This window comes from Dromaius novaehollandiae, chromosome 7, assembly GCF_036370855.1.
Source record: "Dromaius novaehollandiae isolate bDroNov1 chromosome 7, bDroNov1.hap1, whole genome shotgun sequence".
NCBI classification, from domain to species: Eukaryota; Metazoa; Chordata; class Aves; order Casuariiformes; family Dromaiidae; genus Dromaius; species Dromaius novaehollandiae.
This window is the reverse complement of record NC_088104.1, coordinates 24,236,639-24,260,674: the sequence shown is the minus strand read 5'-3', so window position 1 is coordinate 24,260,674 and position 24,036 is coordinate 24,236,639. Positions and strand designations below refer to the sequence as shown.

At 42.2% G+C, this 24,036-nt stretch overlaps 1 protein-coding gene across 2 annotated transcripts in view; it reads right to left on the bottom strand.

The window, feature by feature from the left end:
* Positions 1–22,951, bottom strand: part of ITGA6 (integrin subunit alpha 6) — a 47,155-nt gene extending 24,204 nt beyond the window's left edge. Inside the window, exons 1-3 of one of the 2 annotated variants that reach the window (XM_026093117.2) lie at positions 22,711–22,951; positions 1,114–1,241; positions 603–682 (exon numbers count right to left, since the gene is read on the bottom strand). In XM_026093117.2, coding sequence (XP_025948902.1) covers positions 603–682; positions 1,114–1,241; positions 22,711–22,871 — 369 coding nt within the window. In that variant the 5' untranslated portion in view covers positions 22,872–22,951. The remainder of the gene's footprint in view (positions 1–602; positions 683–1,113; positions 1,242–22,710) is intronic. The other variant, XM_026093124.2, reaches the window with a different exon arrangement.
* Between the last annotated feature and the right edge of the window lie 1,085 nt (positions 22,952–24,036).

The following is a 24,036-nucleotide window of genomic DNA, read 5'->3' as shown; positions in this document are numbered from 1 at the left end:
CTTCACCTAAAAAGATAGATGATAACATTCTCTGGTAACTCCTAAAAGCTTCTTCTCTCTATGTGGTATAAAATAATAACTTGTATCATCATCAGTACAAGGTCTTACTGTATCATGCTCTTCCTCCCAAGTCCCAGTGCAATGGCCAGACTACATTACTACATAGGACCAACTCAGCCAAAGTCCATGGTGAAAGTCAAAGTGAGGCTGATCATCTCAGACAACAGGCTGTTGATAGTCTGCTACTTTTTAAAACTTTATCACACTATTTTTCCCTATTTTTGTAGAAAACAGTATAAAAAAAAAAACAATGTGTACATCACAAAAATAAAATGTGCACACCAACAAAATAACTGCACATCCTAGACTGGAACCAAGGTTATAAAGACAGGCTAACTCAGAGTTAGAAAAGTATTTTAAAACTTATAACCTCAGGTGTCTCATTTTGCTAAGGAGACATTTAAGTCTTTAATTATAAGAAACTGCAATACAAGATTAAACCAAAGGAAGCTAGCTTTTAGAAAGCTGCAGAGAAACGCAGACCACTCAAAACATTTACTGTAAGACCAAAATATTTTTATAAGTTAGTCCTATAGACTTACCACCACATTTCCTCCAGGCCCCTGACTTTGGACAGTTACACCCATCCATTGGTCTTCTTTACTCTCCATCTTTGGATCAGCTGCAGAATATCACAATTCAGCTTCAAAAGTCAACAGTTAACCTTTTTTTTTTTTTTTTTTTTTTTTTTTTTTTTTTTTAGTCTCAGGACAGCAGCTTCATACAGTACATGACACAGTCTGTAGGTGGCAGCATCTACACATTTTATGGCTGCCAACATCCCTTTAAAGTAACATGCTAAAAATGTTTTATAATGTCACATCATCAGTTTACTAAAGAATGTAAGAGCATTCAAATCTAGAGATCTTCAATCAAGATTTAAGCATCTCATTTTACCTTAGCAATTAAACTACAATTTTTTCCAATGCAAAAAAAGTTACATACAAATTCATAAAAGTAACCATCTGATACATCTACTGTGGAAAGGACCACATTGGATGAGAAAAATCAGACATCTGTTTCCATCCAAAATGAAAGCGCTGAAAAACTTACTGTCCTCATCAAATATGACACGCATGCAGCGTGTACTTGAAGATGTAATGTCGCAGCTGTACAGCCCTCCTGTTCTGTTGGCTTGTTGGGATGGAAGGGCTTTTTCTCGAGGGGCTCCAACCAGCAACCTGTTGAGAAAGAAAAATAATTTCAAGAGACTTGCAAAGGTGAATGAAATCAGAGGAAGACAACAGAATCAGGAAACATTTTGATCACATTGCTAAAGGTTTGATATAAAGGTTTGATTTGAAGAAGGATGAAAAGCTACATCATGCCACTATTCCTTCTTTTTCAAAAAAAAAAAAAAAGAAGAAGAAGAAGAAGAATGAACTTTATCCTCCAAAACCTGCCTTCACTAAAACAGCACTAACAGTGCACATACCTTCCAAAGTAGCTATCTGGCCATTTTGCCGAAACTATCCTTCTATCACAGAGTCAAGTGGGGTTTTTTGGAGGAGGGAGGAGAAGGGGGAGGGTTGCCTCACTGGACATTGTTGGTAAGCGGGGGAGAAAGTATTCTTGCTAAAATGACAAAAAAACGCCCAAAACAGTGAATTCACCTGCTTTCAGATTCTTTTCCAGTTTTACACCAGTCCTGTGCCACCATCTGGCTGAATTTAGAGACACCTTCAATATCTCCCACCAGCAACGCAAAGCAGGATTGCTCCCGGCCCCAGCAAGGGCTCACATCCCTGAACTGCTCCAGACCTGGCGCAGACTCTCACTGCCCCTCTCTGCTCCTTTGCCCAGACAGCCCTTCCTGAAGCTGGCAAGTTTTCTCTCCAGCAAAATTGTCAGCAAGCACAGGCTATTTATTCCCACAGAGTTTTGTTCTCCCAGACAGGCATCCTAACGCGCTCTCCAGACACTGCTCTGCTAACTGTGAAGGTTCGTATTTTAAAAACTGAATAAAGCAAGTTTCTCCTGTATCAGCTCTCCCCTCTGAGTATTAGCACGAGATCACCAGTAGATGTATGTACCTGCTAAATAAGGGTTTTCAGGAAAACAAAAACCTGGGCACTTTTTCCCCAACTGTCACACACATGCAAAGCACAGGCCACCTCTGAAGTTCACTAACTGAAATTAGTGACAACCGGTATGCAACAACAGCACCACAGTTTGTGGAGGGTAAAGAAACAAGAAACATCGTGTTTACCTGAAAAAACAAGGAAGAGAGAACAACCTACTGATAGGCACAACCCTGCAGGTACGACACACGCATGGAGGCCGACCTGCACGCCGTGCGCTTCCTGACCCTGGTAGGTAAGAGCCCTGCTTGAAAGAAGAGCTCTCTGACACTGCCGCACCAGGGAGGGCAACGCTGGGAATACAGCCAGATCCACAAAGGAGATCTCAGGCCGTCCTCAGGGCTTCAGCTACAGCCTTCCCCTCGGGCAAAGCAAGCTTTGCCCGTGCCTTGGGACAGGCGGGGGGGCAAAGCAAACCGCTGCACCTCAGAACGCTTCCAGCCTCCCAACACACACTTACAAACTTACGGAAACCAAAACTCACTTTTATTCACATCTAACGTACACCAGCTTGATCAGTTACGATTAATACAGAGATTTCCACTATCAAGAAAATGTTTCTTTGATGTCATTTTAATATGAGAGAAAATGAAAATGATCTATTATGAAAAAAGACATTTTTGAAACAGAAAAATGTGCTGTGAAACAACAGAGTTTTCACTGATTTTATATAAAATAAATTCTTCAAAAATCCATAATTTGACCTGCTGAGTAGTATAGCCTTTGGCAAAATGTTTGCTTTTGATTGATACATACATAAAATCAGGTGTGTTTTGTTCTAAATTGTTATCTTCTCTTCCCCCTACATGTCTGGCATTTTATTCAAAGATTTCTTCAGAAATGTAGCAGTCACCACGAGAGTCTAATCTAAACAACCATGCTTTTAGAAAGGCCATTAATAACTTCACACTCTAATTCTGGCAACAGGGCATTTAACACCAACCTTTGAGGAGTGATTCTTCTGCAAAAGAATCAGTTTCTGAGCTATTGCTAATGTGGGAATAGACACATTTTCTCCTCAGTTCTGTTACCCTCCAGGAAAAGACAGATAAGATGAGATTTAAATTTGCTAATATTAGCAATCAGAAATTTATAAAAGCAGAGGCACTGATTTCCTAACTCAAAGATTTCTATTATTTCACCTTTTTCATCCAAAGCTTTGGAAAAAAATGAACTTAAAGAAACATTTCAGTTCCAGAAGACCTAAGGTTTTAGTTGTGATCAGAATGTTGAAACATAAAAATTCTGATCAGATTTTTGTTAGTGAAATTCAGTAACTCACGGTCACCGTCTGTCTGTATACTACTGACTGCAATGGTGCTAGATCAAGAAAATTATGCCCCTGTTCTCTTCTATGGGAGAGCTAGATTATAGCCTCTCCCTAGCTAAATTATATCTTTTATGACATACCATGATGATGTGCCCATAATCTTGGTCATGATTCAGCCAGAGGGAAGACCCACTGAGGCATCAAGGAATAAGCAGCTTAGCCAACAGCAGATAAATGAAAAGATGTGCCACTTGACCTAAAATTCCCACAACATGCTAAGACATCTCAAACAGACACTTGTTAAGGACAAATAGATGAAAAATGCAGTGGTTCAGGCTACTAAGAAAAGTTTCAATTAGGGCCAACAGGATCTCAGAGGAAATATGCTACCTTAGATATTTCCCATTGGCCATACCCCCAAACCAAATCTCAGTTTTTCCCAAGTTCATTTTCACTGTAAAAAAAGTATTTTGAAGCAGACTTATTTAAAACCCTCCAATCTTCAAAGAAGTTTTGTCAGAAATCCTGTCATTAGTCCTCAAGGTCCAAGAAACAAAAAAAACCCTTGAATCCTGCTAGGTACACTGCTGCTACACAATGCTGCGAGTCTTATTATAGTCACAAGACAATTAAACAGTAGTACACACTATGTACAGGCCCTTGTAAAGGATTAAATCCATTCAGGTAGATACAATGGTAAATACTGAAATGTATTTTCAAGTGGCAGCCAGAGAGGTATTAAAACAAGGAGGAGCCCATCTACATTGCTTTACTACATATCTGCCCGAAAGAGCACAGCAGAGCAGACTAAACCCACACTTCCAGGTTCTGCTAGGCAGATTACTAAAAGAGACGAGGATTATCAACATTATTAGGATTATCAACATTATTAGGAAATGCGAACAAGAAAGTCACGTGCATCTAATCTTTGACTGAATAAATCACGTAAAACAACAAGCCCCATCAAGCACATTGTGACTTCTATATGGACAGTGTTACTATTCACCTTGCCTACTGTTCACAGAGGTACAGAAACCAAACTATTTATTTAAAAATAGAAGAACAGTAATGAGAAAGTGTGCATGAAGCCTAGGACGTATGACATGGGATCACGCACCAGTGTGAACTTCAGCATGACTGAAGCAGTCCAAATCAATCAGATTGTACGCGGCCTGACCGAGCTGTGCTGCCTGCTCAGCAGTCTTGCAGAGTGCAGACACATTCCAGTCATTATTGTATGGCTACTTATTCTGCTGAGCTTTAATAAAGGAAATTTAATCAAGTTTGAGCTCATTATGCAAAAAAACAAAAAACCAAAAACCCCACCCACAAGGTAATTCTGTTTGCAGCTATGCACATTCCAGTTCAGCATCTTCAATGGCGAGCAAAATCTCTTTCTGTAAAAGGAAGGAGATAGCAGGGGGAAGGAAGTGCTTTTCTAGATATCGCTATCTACTTATATTAGCGGATGAAACACAAAGACTAAAAATGAAAGATCTTCCTCTGCAAATGAAGACTGAGAAAAATAAGTTCTTCATTTCTCCCTCCTGATCTTGGTATGACTCATTTATTTGTTGTGACTTCTCCTTTCAGGCGGGTGAGAGCTGCAGCCAGAACTTTCCCAGGTCTGCCTGCCCACACCGAGGCTCCAGAAGCTGCATTACAATTATACCAAAATAACACCCAGTTGTCCAGACTGCAGACTCAGTTGGAGGTGATTACCTCAGACTCCAAAACGTGGATATTCTACTGATTTTTCTATTTCATGTTGTATTACCATGCAGATAGCAGAAGCTAAACCATACAATGTACCAAACACAAACCTATTTGAGCACGAGTTGCTGACGGAGCCTTAACTTTTTACGATTTTAGTTGTGATGACTTAGCATCTAGCATTTATCAAATGAGCTAAAAGTCAGACACAAAAAAAGACTATTCCTCATGTAAATTGCAGAATCAGATGCTTCGTATTCCTTGAATCCTGATCTTCCCCATTCATTTTGCTTAAATGCACACTGCAAAGTGATCACATTTCCCCCCCAAGCCAAACAGTCTGTACAGGTGTTAAATGAACTTCTAACAGTAGTTCATTCTGTTACCCTCAATAAAAATGCCATTTCTACAGATCAAAAGAAACATCTATGAAGTGACAATACTAAAAAAAAAAAAAAAAAAAAAATCAGAATTGTATCATACCCTGGCACAAAGCTACAATGCTCTTTGGTTTCATTTATACCCTATAATTAAAACACACTTTCCAATTTCAAACTAAAATTCCAATATCAAACGAAATGTATCAGCCGTATTGCTCTATCGGTTAGAATTAGATTAATTATTGCTTTCTCTTAACTACTTTTTGGAGATGGGGGATGACGACTGAAGCCCCACCGACAATTACTGAACATCTGCCGGCTTCTAGGGACAGATTTACTCCGTTACAACCCCAGATTCGTGGCTGAATTTCAGATAATCCTATAGAGACACAGGTTGAGCTCCCAGTCTGTGCGTGACGCCAGTTTAACTAACACCGAGACGCAATGGCCACGCAGGCGGATGGCGTCTGCAGCACTCAGGTGCCGCTGGCCCGGCTCCCCTGATGCGTCCCAGCCGTGCTCACCCCAGCACCCCGTCTTGTGAGCAGGGCCCGGCGAAGCGCTACACCCCTCCAGACGCAGGGCATGGCTATACCTGCTCTAGTTCACTGCTGTTACTCCCCAAGGACACGGCTGAGGCAAGAAACACTTCACTCCATGAATTATGTCAACACTATTCAAGCCCCCAAAGAGGCATCAAAACTCTTACCAACTTCATCTAAAGCTGGAAGGGATCTTTGGCTAAGTGTATGCTTAAAGAAAACATGCTGTATACCTACCCACATATTTCAAAGACGTGAAAGGAGGTGGGAACCGACTATCGAGACATAGCTAGGCAGCCTTCGCGCCTCAGTTTGTCAACTAGCATTGACACGTACTCAGCAACAGCAATCAGACGAACAAGAAGAAAGGCTGCAACGTTAAATCAGTAATAGCCCAATACTGTTCTTAAAATCCAACACAAAATACACCACAAATAGCTTTCTATCTTAACAAATAACAAGGAATATTAACCAGAAAACTGCTGATTGAAATCCTCTCTGCTTTCATTGATAATACTTGAGGCATTTAGTAGGCAGCTGTGACAGTTTTATTGCGTGGCTACAAAATCCTTCTCAGCTAATGAAAACAACAGTAACAGTGGGAATTGGGAATTGTTTATGCTTAAAGCTCTCTGAACCTCCACCAATATTGTTCACAAAACTACCCTAATTACTTCCAAAAAGAAAGCTGCAGTTAAGATGAGAAAAACATATCAAAGGAAATACAAAAACAACTCCAAGCTCTGGGGAAGTAGCTCCCTCACTTCCCAGCAATTTTCTTTTCCCCACTTAAAGCCTGGCACTTTTGAAGGACAACACAATTTTCAAAACACACTTCAAAGAAAAACTGCCAGTGATTCATTACAATATCTCTGGATTAGATGCTAACTCAAAAGAAAGCAAATCAAAAGAAGGGAGAAATATCATTAATATTTTTGGAAAGAAAAATCCTGTTCGTGAAAGCAAACAGCTGCCACTGAGCAAGTCACATTCTGATTTAAACAAATACAAGAAATATCACAGTCTGCATTCAGTTCAGATACTCTGCTATCTTCCAAACCTTTCTTCATTCCTCAAATTCTTTCCTTTTCCATGGTATCTTCTACTCTGAACAAGGCACTGCATCTTTGCCATCCTTTCTTTCAAACTAACAGCACCACATTAATAGTGCCAGCTCTGAGCTTTAACAGACTGGAGCAGAAATCACTGGAAGTGTTTCCTGGGTAACAAACCATTAGCCATTTCCACAAATAGGCGGAATAAAATAGTCAGTGGTGTAAGCAATTTCCAATTTTTCAGCCTTCATTGAGCACAAATGTCCAATTTAAGGTTGCTATTCTCAGATAACAATGCTGCCACTGTAGACTTTGCACTTCATTGTGTTTTCAGAAAGACTCCATATACGCAAGGGGGGCAAATTTGAAAAATGATGAAGCTAAATCGTACGAAACTTCTTCCACTCCTGAGTAGACGCATACGCACTTGCATGCTTTTCTTCCCACACTCGCAGTACTTAGTCCTCATGGAGTTTAATTCTATTGAGCAAAATGAAGAACTTGAATAATTACCACTGACTCTTACTTAGGTTAAATTTGCACTACCCAATCACCAGTCACATCCCCCATTTTGTATCAGATGCTTAAAATCTCCAGGCAGAGATCACTTATCTCAGTCTGGACATCTAGACAGCTTTCTATGGAAGAAGATTTTTCATTTCTCTTGTACCAGTTTGTCCATCTATGTTATACATCCACCCATCCTTTTATACATCCTTTTAGCCCTTATGGCCCCAGGATCAAACTTCTGTCAGTCCAAGCCAATACTTAGGAATTATTATTTACATCTGTGTTGCAAAAAAAAGAATATATTAATAATTCACAAGAGAAAAGTGCTTTATGCTAGCAACAACTCAGGAGAACGAAGAGGTCACAGGTAACACGGAACTGAGAAACAGCCTACATGCTTCTTAGTTCTGCTCTCATTCACGTGAACAGATGCCAAGTCCCCATCGCCCTGGGAACAGGATTGGGCCTCGGTCCACAAAGATGCTGCTCCCACCCTTCCGGGCCAAATCGCTGTCATATAAGAACTTCCCTCAGGCAATAAGTATCTCAATAGTTTTTAAGCTTTAGGAAAAGGGAGGAGGGAAACCTCTTAACCCACACAGTATTTCTCAACACAGCCGAGAACTGTCAATGGCACAGAGGCTGCATTTGAATACCGGCGGCACCACCTCCGCTTTCTGACTGGGCTTCTGCTTCCAGCACTAGGAACAAGGTGCAGAAAAGGGCGCCGCAGGCCAATGAGCGCAAAGAGATCTTCCCTCCGCAGGCTTACGCTGGCAATGGCAACTGGAGCTGAACCAACAGACTGGGCTTCTCCAAAAAAACCCTCTCCTGGTAAATGCAGCAAGTAATTGTGGCAGTGGGGAACATGCTTGTGACATTAGCTACAGAGATACTCATCATTCCCATGCTGTTATTAACAGCTATTTTAAGTGACTGATAATTCTCCTAATATGCTACTCCACAGTCACATTTTCCAACTACCAATGTAAAGTTATAACCAAGCACACCATTAATCTCTGTTTCCTTGGAGGCCTGGCATTTAAGGGATTGCAATTTTCATTTTAGTAGATCAGCCTCCTTCAGAAAGCAGCCTGTGGCAGGAGCTGGGAAAAGCAGCAGAATGACCAGGGCAATCTATTACAAAGCACAACCGGAACCACAGAGCCACCTGTTGTTCTGCAAAGGCCACTAGTTATTGACTTTCTCAAAGTCACCTGGAAAAATAAACACTTCCTCCCCTACAGTCAAGAGCTCAGTCTGTACGGATTTGAAATAAGCATCGCGGCTCAGATTTTCGCCCACTAACACAAATATTAGTGACTTAATGGTCAGAGCAAGGACCTGTTGTTAATCTTGGTAGAAAGCATTTTTCTGCATGCAAACTACAAAAAATGGTCCATTTGGTTCCAAAGCCGTATTTTGAAATACAGTTTTCCGTTTCAGGCCCTATTCTCTGGTTACAGACTAGGAGATACACGACACTTTTCACACCGCCAAATAGCAAAGGGCCTGCATAATACCCATAGCTTTCTTTAATCTCTCCTTTACACACTATACATCTTTTTAGATTTAAAGTAAGAACAAAATCCATCCATGCACAAGGCAGATCTAAGCATGAAGTGATACTGTGAAACATGTACTAGACAGTTTTATAATTAATGTTGGATGAACTGTAAAACAAATAAGGCTGAAGAGATTTTCGCTCAGATTTTGTAGCATGGCAGTGCCTGCCACCGCATGAAATCCTCTTACAAGAACAAAGGGTTCAACTGCAGACACGACAAGCATGCTGTTTAAGGAAACAAGCTTGGGGGTGAAGGTCCCAGCACTCCGCAGCCAGCCCAGCCACCTTGTCCACATGTGGCTCATTTGCAGCCCGGGGAAATCCCATCATTAGTCAGTGGGGCACAGTGTGCTGCCCTTGACAGCGGGCAGCTCCGGTGTGTCAAGGCACAGGTCCTGAGCAGCAGCACCGCACGCCAGCAGGACTGGCTGCAGCGGTGACCCCGCGCTCCCCAGCTCCACGCACGCGCAGCGTCCATCCTCCAGCCCTGCTGCCTGCTCCTGTCAAACAGGCCACTGCCGCACAGGAATCTCAGTCTCACGCCCGCAACCCCATAAACCAGGGTCCTGCCCCATCTCCTTGTCCAGCACTGCCTGAGCTCCTGTGGCAAACAGGCTGCAAAAGAAGAGGCTGCTGCCGCTGTTATGTACAGAGGCAAGTGAGTGACACCAGATGCACTATAATCAAGTTTTTTATGGACATGCTCACTCTACTAGCTCAAGCAAGCAAGTACACAATAGAAGTTGGGAATTATTATCTTCTGGAAACGGCCATTGACCATTTCTGCCACACATGACCTTAGAATTCAGACTCAGACTTCATCTTTTCTGCAGGGCTTGTCTTTGTGCTCCCTACATTACATGCCACCTCCCTTTGAACTCCGTGAAAAATGAAAGCAGTATCACGTAATTTACCAGGTACATTTTAGAAAATGAACATGGAAGTAATCAGAATACAAAAACACTTGGTTACTTTTTTTCCAAAGGCAATTTGAAAGAGTAGTGCTCCCAGCAATTATTTGAAGGCACTATTTGTTAGAGAGGTAACAACCGTAACAGGCACATACTGTTCATTAGTATGACAAAGGCCGTTAAAAAAAAATTGTAGGAGTTTGAACACAAGTGCAGAACAAATATTTGGGTTGATACTTCACTCCTCTATTTTTGTTTCACTGAATGAACTACATCAGTTTCATTTAAGACCATAATAAAATCATTAAAAGGTATGAAGGAAGCTCAATAAGAGGCACAGACACTTCACACTAAAATCATGGACAATATATCATGTTACAGCTACTACACAGCCTACCATTATTTGAAGCGCAGACTATTCCCGAAGCTAACTGAAGCTGTGGTCCCACACTGCTATTTGTTCACCAGCAGATACAATTTAAAAGACTCCTGCTGCTCTTTCTCTCCCAAACTTGCCACCTTCCCCCTGGCTCCCCCTCTTAATTGGAGGGGAAATAAAACAAGACAGGCATAAAACTCTTGCATTAGATGCACACAGTAATATACAACTATTGCAGATTCACAAGCTGACAAAACAAGTTCTTCACCACATTCAAGTAAAGTGTACGACCAAAGCCTTAGCGGGAAATTCACCCGACCAAAACCAACCAAACTAGTAAGAGTTTTGAGCATAGCTCTGCCCTCCATGTTCCCCAAAATAAGCCCAAGAAATCAGAACGACATATCCAGGGGGAGTGGGAGGGAGTTCTACCCACAACGCACACTCATAGGTGTAAATGAGATTTGCACTTTCCTAACACATATTTCAGAGAGTAAGCACATAAACAGTGTGCAAACAAACCTTTAGACAGCTGGAAGTCACTTATACACTAAAGCACAGTTTTTGAAATATGCCTCCAACCTTAAAAGCATCACAGCCCTAGATTAAATGTATAAAACAGGATCAAAAGTTTGAGTGAGGCTTTTCTTCAAACCATGAACTTAATCAGAAAAACAGATGTGTTACTGGATACATTTACTGACACATATTTACCAAATTAACTGAAAACATGTCACTTTGAAAAGTGTCACTCCAATAAGATATCTTTGTAGTGGAACCAGCTGTACATCAAGAAGGTGCCCATTCAGTCCAGCTCCTTAACGAGCCTCATTATGTTCCTGGCAGGTATTAAGAAAGAGCTCAAATAGATAAGCAGAATTAAATCCTAAATTCACAAGAAACTTCTCCATATAGGGAGCTGTGAAGAAGCAACATTGTATTTTACTGTCAGTAGAAACCTACAAACTGTGAGAACTTCAACAGGCTTGCAAGATCTGAAAACAAGCTGCTTCTTTGTGCAAAGTAACTTAGATTTGAGACTGCGCCAGGAAACCCACTGCATTCTCCCCAGCTATGTACTGCCCCCCTCCACTTGCATACATACTTAATTTTTGCACGTTTCCCCTTGCACATACATTTTTTGCATCTTCCCCTGCTCCCCACATTCTCACTTGAGCAAAACCTGGAAATAACGATTTGCTTTCAGGTGTTTTTTAACACCATATTTTCTTGTAGGCTGAGAGTTGTGCAAACAGCAATTCACCTATTACTAGGACTGAACCTCAGCTGACAACAAAGTATTCTTTCACTGCCTGCAGAAATGCGGTATGGCTGAGGAGAGAGAGGAAACCTAACTCTTAAGCAACGTTCTGGGGCCAGATTACATGATTACCATCATTTCTCTAGCAGAAACGTACGTTGAATGGATGCAAACTTTACAGGGCTTACACAATTATGGCGTATTCTTAGTAACGGCTACAACAATTAGTTACATATTTTTCATACATTTTTTTTTTCATATATCAGATTATTCCTGGTACCTCTGGCCAAGAAAATTATGTCATTTTCACTTATCTCTCATTTCATACTAAACAAACACAGATGATTAAATAGGAGCCATGAGCAATTTTCATACACTTTGCTGGACAAAGCAAAGGTCCAGACAGAGCCGGCACATTTAACTAATACACAGCTTTAGCAGTGCCAATGAAAAAATGCAAGACCAACCAATCTTTACAATTGCGTTTACAAAATTAGTGAGAAAAGAGCTATGAAAAAAGAAGAACCGAGAAAATTCAGCCACAGCTGATGCTCCTGGGCTTGCTCGCAGCAGCAGGTGGTTGCCACTTTGGAGCACGTCCCCGACAAACACGCGCTTCCCTCAGAACTTTGACCTGTGCATGCGCTGAGCAAACAACCGCACGCAGTACAGGGATCAGTAATCCCAACCATATTTTCAATCTTGTTCTGCTTTGTTTTTTAAATATATATTTTGGAAACCTACTTTGGAAGGGTGTGAGTACCAGCGCTATATGAAGCAGGCAAAAGCTAAACATGCTTAACTCCACCGGAAAAAAAGCCTCTTTCATCTTCACTAGAAAGACCTTAAGTCTCTTATCAGAAATTCAGTGATTCGTGCCGATACTATCAGCCTGTTTCAGCAGATTTAATTAACAAAAATGTTGATAGATCTTATTTGTTGTTCCTTGTAATGACATCTCAAAGATCCCCAAGTTCCCTGAAAGCCAGAGACAAATGCAAAGAAGAACAGAGCTGAAAAGTAACCTAGAAGCTCACTTGCCAACAGGGAAATCCATTGCAGGGCCCGCACCTTGTTACCGTAGAGGGACATAGGTACATTTCAATGCTGTGGACTGCAATTAGGCAGGAAGCATCCTCACTCGCACTGTAACAACTGCTCAAAGGAAATCAATCTTAGGAAATAACATATTTTTAGATGCAGTTCTGTAACAGGAAATGAGAAAAACAGCCAACACTCCAACAGAGCCAAAGAGCAGGTAATACTCTCAATATCTTAAGTGGAAGGAAGTTCATCTACCAAGAATATGCTAAAGTTGCAAAGGTAGTTTTATTAACCTATGGCTCAGTTCACTATTTCTAAAGTACTGCATTATTCACTTAAAATGGGAGTGAGACATTTCTTCAAATTCATTTTTGATTTTTCTAAGCTACATTCTTCTCTCACCACTTCCATAGCAGCAGGTTGCTTATCCATATCTGACTCTTCAATATCAAATGTCAATAAATGGATTATTCAATGTTTTCCAGATCTTTTTTATATTTCTTTCTTCAAATGTTCCTAGGCCTTACTGTACCCTACTCTTGCTAAATACCACTGTGAGGTGTAAATTTTCTCGCTAACATCTCACAGTACACAACACCAACTGCTCATTCAATAAGGTGGATTTTTGCTTGCTTGTTTTTAAATGGCCATTTGCCTGATAGCCTAATTCCTGTCCTTTCTGCAGAATATCTTTCCAAAACATGGTATTTTTACAGTTACGATTAGAACGCTTCACCCAGTTCCAGGTTGATTCTAAAACATTTAAACAAGAAGAAACAACAGCTGATTTTAAACAGCAATTCTTCTGAAATAGATAATGCATCTTCTATGAAAAATTTACCCTATTACATTCCTTACAAAAGCAACAGTTGCTCTGGCACATGTGGAAAGGGTTTTGGGCAGAGTTTAGCAGAGAAGAACAAGACTGGCACATGTTGACTGGCGAACAATTTACTGCTGTAACACGCCAGCAACTCAATATACTCATTTGAGAAACGTTCTGTTTTATTTTGTGGAGAGTCCAGACAGTAAGAAATTAGATCGGTATAACCATTCTTCTCTGCTTGTTATCCTTCAAGAAAAAACATTTATGGGAAACCACTTTACCTGTCCTGCTTCTGCATAAGTTTATCTTTGTTATTTACAAATTAACATTAGCAGCATTATTAACGCATATTTTCTGTGTACTGAAAACTGCACTCTTCTTGGGTAGCACCATAGCAGTGATTTCATGCTCCCCCTTTTTTTTCCTACTTCACAGTTAAAGAAACAATAAACATCACTACACATTACACTGGGATCTTTGGATGAAATAGGCTAGACAACTGCATAATATTTATTAAAGAATCACCAACAATAAAGAGACTTCTAAGAAGCTTACATAATAAATTTTTTTAATTAAATAAAAAACATTTGGTAGTCAAACTACAAAAATATACATAGGTCTTACACAATTACAGACCTGATCCATCAAACAGTCCAGGTAAAGATTGATGGGGTTAGCCAGTGTTTCTGAAGTAGTTACAACACAGGCTATTATTGATCTCCTTCAGGCAAGGTACAAGATATTTTTCTGCTACACCATAACAAAATGAATTAGGACCTTCTACACACATGAATGTTATTTTTAACTCTAGACTTAATGCAATACCTACAACCCCACAGGTGGATGAAGACAGATCAATACTTGGGGTTTTTTTTGCCTTATTCTTAAAGTATATGTCAGTTTAAGGAGTCTTATTCACAAATCAAGGTAGTCGCACAAGAGTTGACAGCCATATTCATTAGAAGTTAACTATCTGACCAGAAATAAAACGGTAAGACCTGTAACAATAAAACTGATACAAAAATTTCATCTTACCTTCTCAGAATAATTCTGACACAGTCTGCATCCAAAACTACCACTACATCCCAGCTCTTTGTGGACACCTGCTTGAAAACTATCTACTGCCTGCAAGACCTCAGAAAAACTGGAAAATGAAAAGAGAAACCATGGCAAAATTTTAAGGTTCCAGCTTGCAGATCTTTTAACTATACAGTGCTCCTTTCAATGCCCCTGCTGCAGAAGGACTCCTGGCAAGTCCGTCCCAAATCCTGTTGCTTTGAAACCGGCCAGCGTGCAGAAATGCGGGCCTTGTGTTGTGCACACTGCATACTTCAAATACTTGAATAGCATTCTCCTTACAACCCTGCATCTTGATCAATATTCTCTCTGTCTCCCTCGCTTTCTACCCTTCTGTAGCTGATGGGGTCATGTTTTAGGTCTAAATAGCAACATAAATCTTCTTGTGCCAGTCAGTCAGTGAGACGGGGACAGCAATTAGCTCCACAAGCAGTTGGTTGCCAGCTGAACCTTTCAGGATTCCAGCGCTACACAGAGCCTCAATTCTTCGCGCAGCTTCAGCCGGCACAGCCGAGAAGCAGCGCAAAGCAAGCACGCAGCAAGTGCACCGCCATCAGCACCCCACCTCTCATTTCAGGCTTCAGCTCAATACAGGGAGGTACAGAGAGACGCACTTCTCCAGTTCACTCCCCCCTTCAGGTTTTAGGTGATAAATGGTTCTGCTCTTCGAATACATTTTAGCCCATCTAGCTCACAGCTACAGTTCTGAAACTGGTCTGTGTCAGATAAGAGAAGTATAGGATGAGCCCCCCCATCCTTATTTAAAGTAAACAACGTTAAGTATTATGACCTTTTCATAATGGAACACATCATGGACACTTTCACTGAAGGCTTTAGCAGTCAGACATGCACGCACAACCATGCTTACTTTGTCTGTGTTTGTCTATACCAGCTCAGTCTGAAATGGAAGAGAATAGCTGCTGGTTTTTCTAATGCTTTAACCCTTCCCCCAACACTTCTCTGCCCAGTTGTTGGACATGATTAAGCACTGTGTTCTTTAGGGCTTACTACCCTTGCTCAAGAACACAACAACTTGTCAAGAACTCTTTGCTTTTGTCCTTAACTTACAGCTTGCATAGTTTTCATTTAGTTTAATAACAAGTATAGTCTTTCTTCTACTTCCTGAGATCAAGGTCTGTCCTTGTTTGTACTGCGCTATTTTGTTCTAGTTACGTTATTCTAACCTTACGAGTTTAAAAAGTATGCAAGATTAACATTTTGATCCTGTTCTTCTTCCATTTCTGAGATGTGTCTAATACTTTGGCCACAACAGCTGTCTGGGCCAGCATATGCTGTGTTCCTTAGGGCTGATGTATGCTCTAATATTATTTCATAAGAACTACTTGGTATACGTTCAATCTTTTTAGAAAGAGATGAATACAACATGGAGCAGAACTTAAAGCAATTTTGGTTAATTGAGCCATTATTTACGTGCTCTTGTAAGGGCTTGGCAGGTCCGTGTTCCCTATACAGAGTAGTATCTTACAGAACATCAACTCGTTCCAAACATACTGCCTTAAGAGAGATGAGTTTGTGCCTCCACAGATATCCATTCACATTTAAAAATTTAAATTTGAGACATTCAAAAACAAGAACATTTAAAAATAAGAAATCTTAAGCCATTATTCTCCCAAACCTGTCACCATCTCTACCCTGCAAATTTTACACTCCAGCAACAGCACCAAACCAAAGAGATGGTACCTCTTACATTAGAAACATATTCATCAGTCAGGCTCAGCAAAGATAAAGACAAAAAGCTATGAAACAAAGCACTTCTATCAGGTACATGCATTTTCCAGTAAGAGCCTAACAGTTTTATGAGCTTTAATTGAAGCTGATAGCCTAGGCTGTTTCTGAATTCCGGAGTCTGAACACAAGGCTATTTATCAGCACTGCAGACAAAAGGCACATCCTACCATCCTTACTCATGGAAGGTTCCTACTGACACAGCAACCAATTACTCTTTTGTTCATTCTTAATAATAGCAATGTAATAGAAGTCATGCAGGTTTGATCAAGAATCTTAAACATCTGCATGTGACCATAAAAAAAGTGTTATCTAAAAAGTATATGACCGCTTAAAAAGCAAGTGTCTCAAGGAGATGGAGTACCAGGATAAGAGGTTTGCCATTTATCATATTTGAAAGTTAGTTCTACACTATGAATTTCTGCCATGCCAGTCAACGCTGCAGTACTGGCTGATTTGCATAGCTAAGGGAAAAGGACTGTAGTGTAATACATCTTTCCCGGCACAACGTTTTTGGAGCTACCTGGACTAAACTGTCCTGTTGGAAGCACATTTTCACTGTGCGACCTGCAACTTCACTAGTGCCTCGCAAGTATGACCTATCAGCACAGCCACATGAGCAAAGGCTTCCCAGCATGGGCCCAGTCTCTAACACAGCTGTGCTGGCAAAGCCTCGCGTCAATCTGGAACAGAAGGGGGGGACACAAAAATACCTTGTGTAAATGACATAACTACGCTGGCAAAATGTTCACGTAGATGCAACTTGTATCAGTCTCTCACTTCTGTTGTTCGAGAAAAGAATTTCACTAAACAAGCACGAGAACTTCCTTGGCTGGAGTGAATTCTGCCTTCCTCAAATAGCTATGCAGCAGGGCCAGGCACCCCTCGCCTGTGCCGTGCACCAGCACTCCCGCACGCTAACGCCATGCCCTGACACGAGAAGGCCACACCTGCGGAGAACTGCAACAGCCGGTCCCTCGTAACCAGCTTTACTGCCTGCACTTCATTACTGATTCCAAGGTTACCTTTTCAAAATCTCAGATAAAAACCCTGTGAAATGGTTAATTTAAATAGTGATAGTAAGTGCACAAGTCAGCAGAAATACATTGTCGTGTTCTCCTGCTCTTCAGTTTTGACAGTGTGCCAGCCCCCTTGTCTTGAATTCACTCAGCTTCAGGTTTCTTCTGCACAAGACTGTACTAGTTACTGAATTAAATTTTAACTTTACAAATCAAGTGTAATATTCAATCAATTCAGTTATAATAGTGCAGAGGGTGACATTAATTTTTATTTTTGTTATTAAGAAAAACAAACTAATATTGATTTTAAGCCAAACTAAAATAAATCCGGTTTAAGGCAAAACATAGGCAAGTCCATTTACCCAAAGGTCTGCTCTTTTTTCATACTGATGCAAGGGATTCAACTAGTGCCACTTTCTAGTGTGCATCAGTGCAACACTCCATCTTCCTTTTCCTATTAGTGTTCTGCAGGACTGACTGCAATCTTTTCCTGTTCCTTTGAGGGGAAAAAAACAAAACAAAAAATAAAAGATCCTGAACTATTCTTTTCCACCAACAAGATCAGGAGTCAGATAGTGGAAATTATCACCTGATGGAGTTTTCAAGCTTTTGTAAACCTGACCTGTCACACTGGATGACTAGACAGTTCACAAAATGCAGAGCCTCTTTGTCAACCTTCTCTGCAACTCACAGTTTTGTACCTTCAGCTGTCCCTCTGCAACAGATAACAGGACAACTCCAATTTAACACAGCGGGAGGTGGGCAAAAACAGCAAAAAACAAACAGAAAGGCCCCTTACCTTCTTTCTGCAGCTTGACTCCACCTATAGCAGTCATAGCAATTCTTCTCCCTTACCTAATGTTAAACAACTAAGTTATTTTATTTCCTCTCACCCGTATTAGTATGATGAATTTTTTTTTTAATCTTTCCCTACCACCTCCAAAATCAAGACCCCTGTTGCTGTCCTAGCAATCTTACTCCATAACTACTTCTCCCTCCTCTTTCCCAGCTTCCCTTAATCCTGCCTGACCTTTGCCACAGAACTTCCATCTATCTGGAACACAGACAACAAACTGCTCTACTATCATGAATGAGGAGATTAATCAAGAATCCCAAGAAGGTTATCCAGGAACAGTCTGCATAGACAAAACCAGAGAGATACTCAAGAAAATTACTGAGTGTAATGGGATAGTAAGGAAACTCTACTACGGTCTATCTAGGGAAAAAAACATGGAAAATTAATAGCAAATCCAATTTTTTGTATTGCTAGATGCACTAAAGACCAGCATTATTAAGGCATTTAAATCCTAAGGATGCAAATAGGCAGTGTTATTAATTTCAGTCACATCTAAAGCCTGAATTACACTGCAACACTTCCGAAAGCAGAAACTGCTGCTTTCCGCTGCAGAGCGGCACAATCCAGCCTTTTTATTACAGGAGTAAAAAGTCTATGAGCACAAGCCCTCAGTCAACACAGAAGCACTGGCTAAGCACCACTGAGGATGCACTGCAGCAGCACAACAATGTCAGCAGCCATGCTGACCACAGGCAGCTTTGTTATTTATTGATATAATGGCTTACAGTAGGAATATGCAATATCAGCAAAACCCGCCACAAGTAAGAACTGCAGTAAAATATAAGAATTTTTGAGGCTTCATAGCTGTTAATGGTCAAAGCAGACTTGTGCCTATCCACAGCTTTTAACAATACAGCTTTTCTTCTGGTGAGAACATCTTGACTGTTGACTACCACAGCTTCAACCTTTTTGCCTTGAACAAGAAGAAAAAACTATATCAATTTAGCTCCTTGCTTTTATTCAAAGTAATATCAGAATTACTTGCAAGTAAAGTTGTAGACAAATGTAAATATCCACAGGGCTTATGCTCTAATCTATAAAAATTGCTTAAATTATTGTGAGTTACAAACAAAAAGGACTGGAAAGGACCTGTGGGACATCTTATATGGCGTGCATATGTACGTATGTATCTAGTGAGTACAGTCCTCATTAACAGATACTACATACACTCATGTTCTCCATCACAGAACTACTTAAACTTTAACCACATTACTCCTATAGTTATACTGTCCTAGAGTGTCAGGCCCCTCAAGGTTACAAACCTTCTGGTTTTCAGACTAAGTGCACTGCAGCTGTGCTACCACCACTTCTTAGAACCAGAACTGCCTTCTTTTCACCACACTGACAGACTAAAAACAGAACAATCGTATACAAGGCAACAGGTCCATCTCTCTCAGAGCTCCATTAGCCTTTTCTGCTGTCTTCCACACCCACATGCCATTAGCAGCCCACTTTCCATTACTGTGTTTCTCTTTCTCCTCTCCAACTGAGGAACTTTTCAGCTTCTCTCACCTGAAAATATTCTCTCAGACACGCACACACACACACAAAAAAACCCTGTTATTAATCCATAACCTTAAACTAGGTACCACTTACAACTAAATTCAAAGCAGTTCTTGAACAGTCATTTACCTATATTGCTAAGAGTTAAGTAACTGCTCGTGAGCAAACATAGCATGAGTAATTAATGCTAACAAACAAAAAGATTACCATTTAAAGCTAATATACGTAATATATTGTAATAATGTAATCCCAAGTTATCCTGTGACTAAGAAAAAGGTGATCAAAAGCAAATATTATGTTTAATTAAAGGCTATTTCCGCTGTGTCTTTATTTGTCACGCTTCCTAGACCTCTTCCACCCTCAGCTCTACAAAGAGCATAATGCTTCATAATGCTTAACACTGAATCACTCAGCTAGACAAAAAGAGAACTTAAGCGATGCAAGAGAAAAATTAAGGAGCATTCAGCATGTTTTACCAACCCTTGTTTAGTCAGACTAAAGCAGCCCTTGAACAGAATTCATGTACTTCATCTTTTCACATTTGCTTGTTTACACAAGGATCCAGTGACCTTGCAGGTATCAGCTGCAACTCATTTCTGATTTTATAAAGGGTCTGTTGGGGGGTTGGTTTGGTATCACAGCCCTGCCAGACGAGAACTGATATGTCACTTTTAATTAAGTTTCAACAATGAAATGAGTTTTGTGTATTTTAAAAAACTGCTTAACAGTGTTCACACTCAAACAGCCATAACAGCTTTGAAGTCAGAATCCTCTTGAGAAGAAGGGGTGAAATAAGTACTTCTAGTGTTGCTATTATGTCATTCTACCCGACTCAAGAGGTAGCCGGGCATAAAGCCACCTTTGCAACAGAGCTGGAACACAAACGTTACAGGTAACGGGCAACACGTAGGTATTAGACATACTTGTTTCTCAGTGGACCTCCGTTCCCACCTTCACTGAATATCTAGATAGCAAACAGTTTGTTCTACCTATAAACCAGTCAATTCATTTAGAAATCCAAACTGGTATCTGTTGAACATGCCAAAAAAGTTGTTCAGTATTACTTTAGCATCACTCATTTTTATCCCATGGTTTACAAACGTACAGCCTAACATGGGAGCCCTCACTTCAAGTTTCTCCATTAAAACTCCCATCTGTTTCATATGACATAATCTACACGAAGGGAGCTTAACACACCCCTGTCCCTATGAAATATACTTACACCGTTTCCACCAGGAAGGTGTCACACAAAACAGCTCAGCATGTTTAATATCTTGTTCTCTCACTGGCACGCACTACTCTAACAGGCGCAAAAAAGATGCTCAAAGGGATCACAACGTACTTGTGCTACAAAAAGAAAACTGAACGCAGGTTTTCCAAGACCCAGAGTAGCACTCAAATCATTAGACAACCTTTCTTTATGTTAAAACACACAAACAGACAAAAAAAAAAAGTCAAGGTATCTCATATTCAGAAGTACGTATCAGCATAAAACATGGTTTCTCTAGTCTAGTCCTGTCTCTGTTAGAGACCCTTGTTTCTCATGAAAGCCTGGATTCAGAAAGCCATGTCACTAACTGGGAGAGCATCTGGCTCTGCTCTGTCCCTGCATCTGGGTCGCCTTTGGGTACTGAGAAGGCCCTTACTATACGTACAATACAGAACCTTCACACTGACAATCATCGAAGCACTTCAGTCAAACTTAACAGACTTGCTTGAGTACTACGACCGCTCTTCTACTGACTTCTGAGCAATAGGCTTTCTATCTCTGCATAGTCGGATATGCTCATCTGACACCACCATGGGATACTAACAAGTTCAAATACTGCTTTCTTCATGAAAAAAAGACCAACGAATGCTTAATACTGCCAAGAATAATGACACAGAACGCTGAAAAGGAACCCCAGGTGTGTATTTTGCCCTTCAGAATTCCCTTGGGACATTCTGCGTACTACAGTAAAGAGGGAATTGGTTATTTGTGATTTATATGCTTTTACACATTATGATTTCTATGAAATCACACTTTTAACTAAGTTTATTAGCTAACTTCACTAAGGACATGATTGCTTTCCCATTTTCTTCTTCTGTGCGTTCTATTTGGATTACTGGCTCATCTTCCCTCGAACTAAAATAAAATACTAGTGGAGAGAGGTTCATTTCACGGAAATACCTAATACGAGACAGGCTCCACCAGCACTGCTGTACAGGGTGGGGTCACACGTCCTGCTCAAATGCAGTTGTGAACAGGCACGGACTCCTCCGCTCTCCCGACAATGTACAAAGGAGCCTTATTTTGCTCTTGGATTTTCCAAAGGGAGTTCCTGACTTTCACCCACATGCTGCTAATTGATTTATTTTTCCTGTCCTCCCCGGATCATCTCCCACTTTCACTCCCAGGCAGGTTCGGTCTTGAACACCAGCGTTCGCGTTACGCAAAGCCAGGATAGTGGCATGCGTCCACGTCGCGAAAGTGATCCGAGAAGTGCAATTTCACCTTTTTTTTTTCTTTAAACACAAACAACCAAATAACTCCCCCCTCCCCCCAAAAGCCGCCCAATGCGACCCGAGCCACCAGCAAAGGCCAAAACCGCCCCACGAGCCCGGGCGCGCACCCCGCGGGCACCTGCACGCCGCAGGGCGGCCCGCCGTCCCCGGGGACACCGCGCCGCGGAGGAGCAGCGTCTTCCCTCATGGGCTCCTTCTCCCCCGCCAGCTCCCGCCAGCTCTCGGCGGCGCCCCGGCCCCCGCCGCCCCCCGGCAGCGCCGCGGCCAGCAGGTGCCCGCTCCGCCGCTCCTCGAGGCGGCTCCCCCGCCCCGCGGGCGGACGGGACCGGCCCGGTGCGGCGCGGCCGGGAAGTTTCCAGGCGGTGAAGGGGGAGGGAGGGTCGCTGCCCACGGCGCGGCACTTACAGCCTCCTCTCCTGCGGCTGCAGCTGCCGGTGCATGGCCAGGGAGAAGCCGAAGAGGCTGCCCGCCTCGCCGCGCCGGCTGATCACGTTGTCGGCGTCCAGGTTGAAGGCGCCGGCGAGGCACGGCAGCAGGGGCAGGCAGAAGAGCAGCGCGGCCGCCATCTGCTCCGGCCGGGGACGGGACCTGCCGCGCGCCGCCGCTCCCCGCGCCGCGGCCGCCCGTTGTGCCCCGGCGGCCCCGCCTCGCCCCGCCCCGCCCCGCCCCCTCCTGCGCCCGCCGCCGCGGGGAAGCCCCGCGCCGCTCCGCGGGGGAGGCGGGCAAGGCGCAAGATGTCTCCCGGGTTCCCCACGCCTCCCTGCCTCCTTCCCTCCCGCGGGGCCGCTGCGGCGGCGCAGGCCGCGGGCGCTCACGGCTGGCGGCCGGGCAGGGGCCCGTGCGGGGCGGCGCGGCGCGCGCGCCCGCAGCCGTTAACGGCCGGGCTGAGGTGCGGGCAGGCGGCGGCCGCCGGCGTGACGCCGCGCCCGAGGAGGAAGGACGGGCAGGGGCAGCCTAATACCTGTATTTCTGGTATTTACAGCCCGTACTCCCCCAAAGGCACCTACACGAAGAGACTCGGCGCATATATACCTGTTTTCAAGACTTTAGAGAGCATGTGAAAACACAGACTTAGCCTACATACACCTCTTCTTTAAACTTCATTCCTTCAGCATTCCCTGTCTCTGAACAGAGCTGAGAAGTTTTTCCCCTTCACTTTGTTTTCAAACAATACGCAGTTTTACATCCCGTATCATCTTATCTCATGCTCTCACCCATAACCCCGTAAGGATATTTTCAAGCACACCTTAACACTTCTATCCACCCAGGAGAGTTTTCTGTCCATTTGTAACTGAGTCTTGTTATAACACTCTGGTTTAGGAAAGTGGATGCAAGGTTTTTAAAACCTTATGAATGTTAAGCAGTGTGACAATACCTTTTTCCTTCTCCACTGGTATCTAAGATGCAGACAGGGAAGCCTCTCTCCACACAAAACCGATTCCAGCAAAAAAGAAAAGCGCAGCTGAGACAGAGCACCCACACGCTAATATTCCCAATAACTTATTCTGGAACAATACTGTGCTTCCATGGGGTTAATCCAGATTACTTTTTCCAGAGTAATTATTCCAGGATAACTCCCTGTACAGACAAGTCTTTGGCTCAAGACCAAAACACCCTTGATCACAAGGGCAGAGAAAATGCACCAAAATGTGCATCTAACATGGAAACAAAACATTTTGTTAAATTAGGCTCCCAGACATTTATTCCTAATGGAAGCCTTCCCCGCTTGCT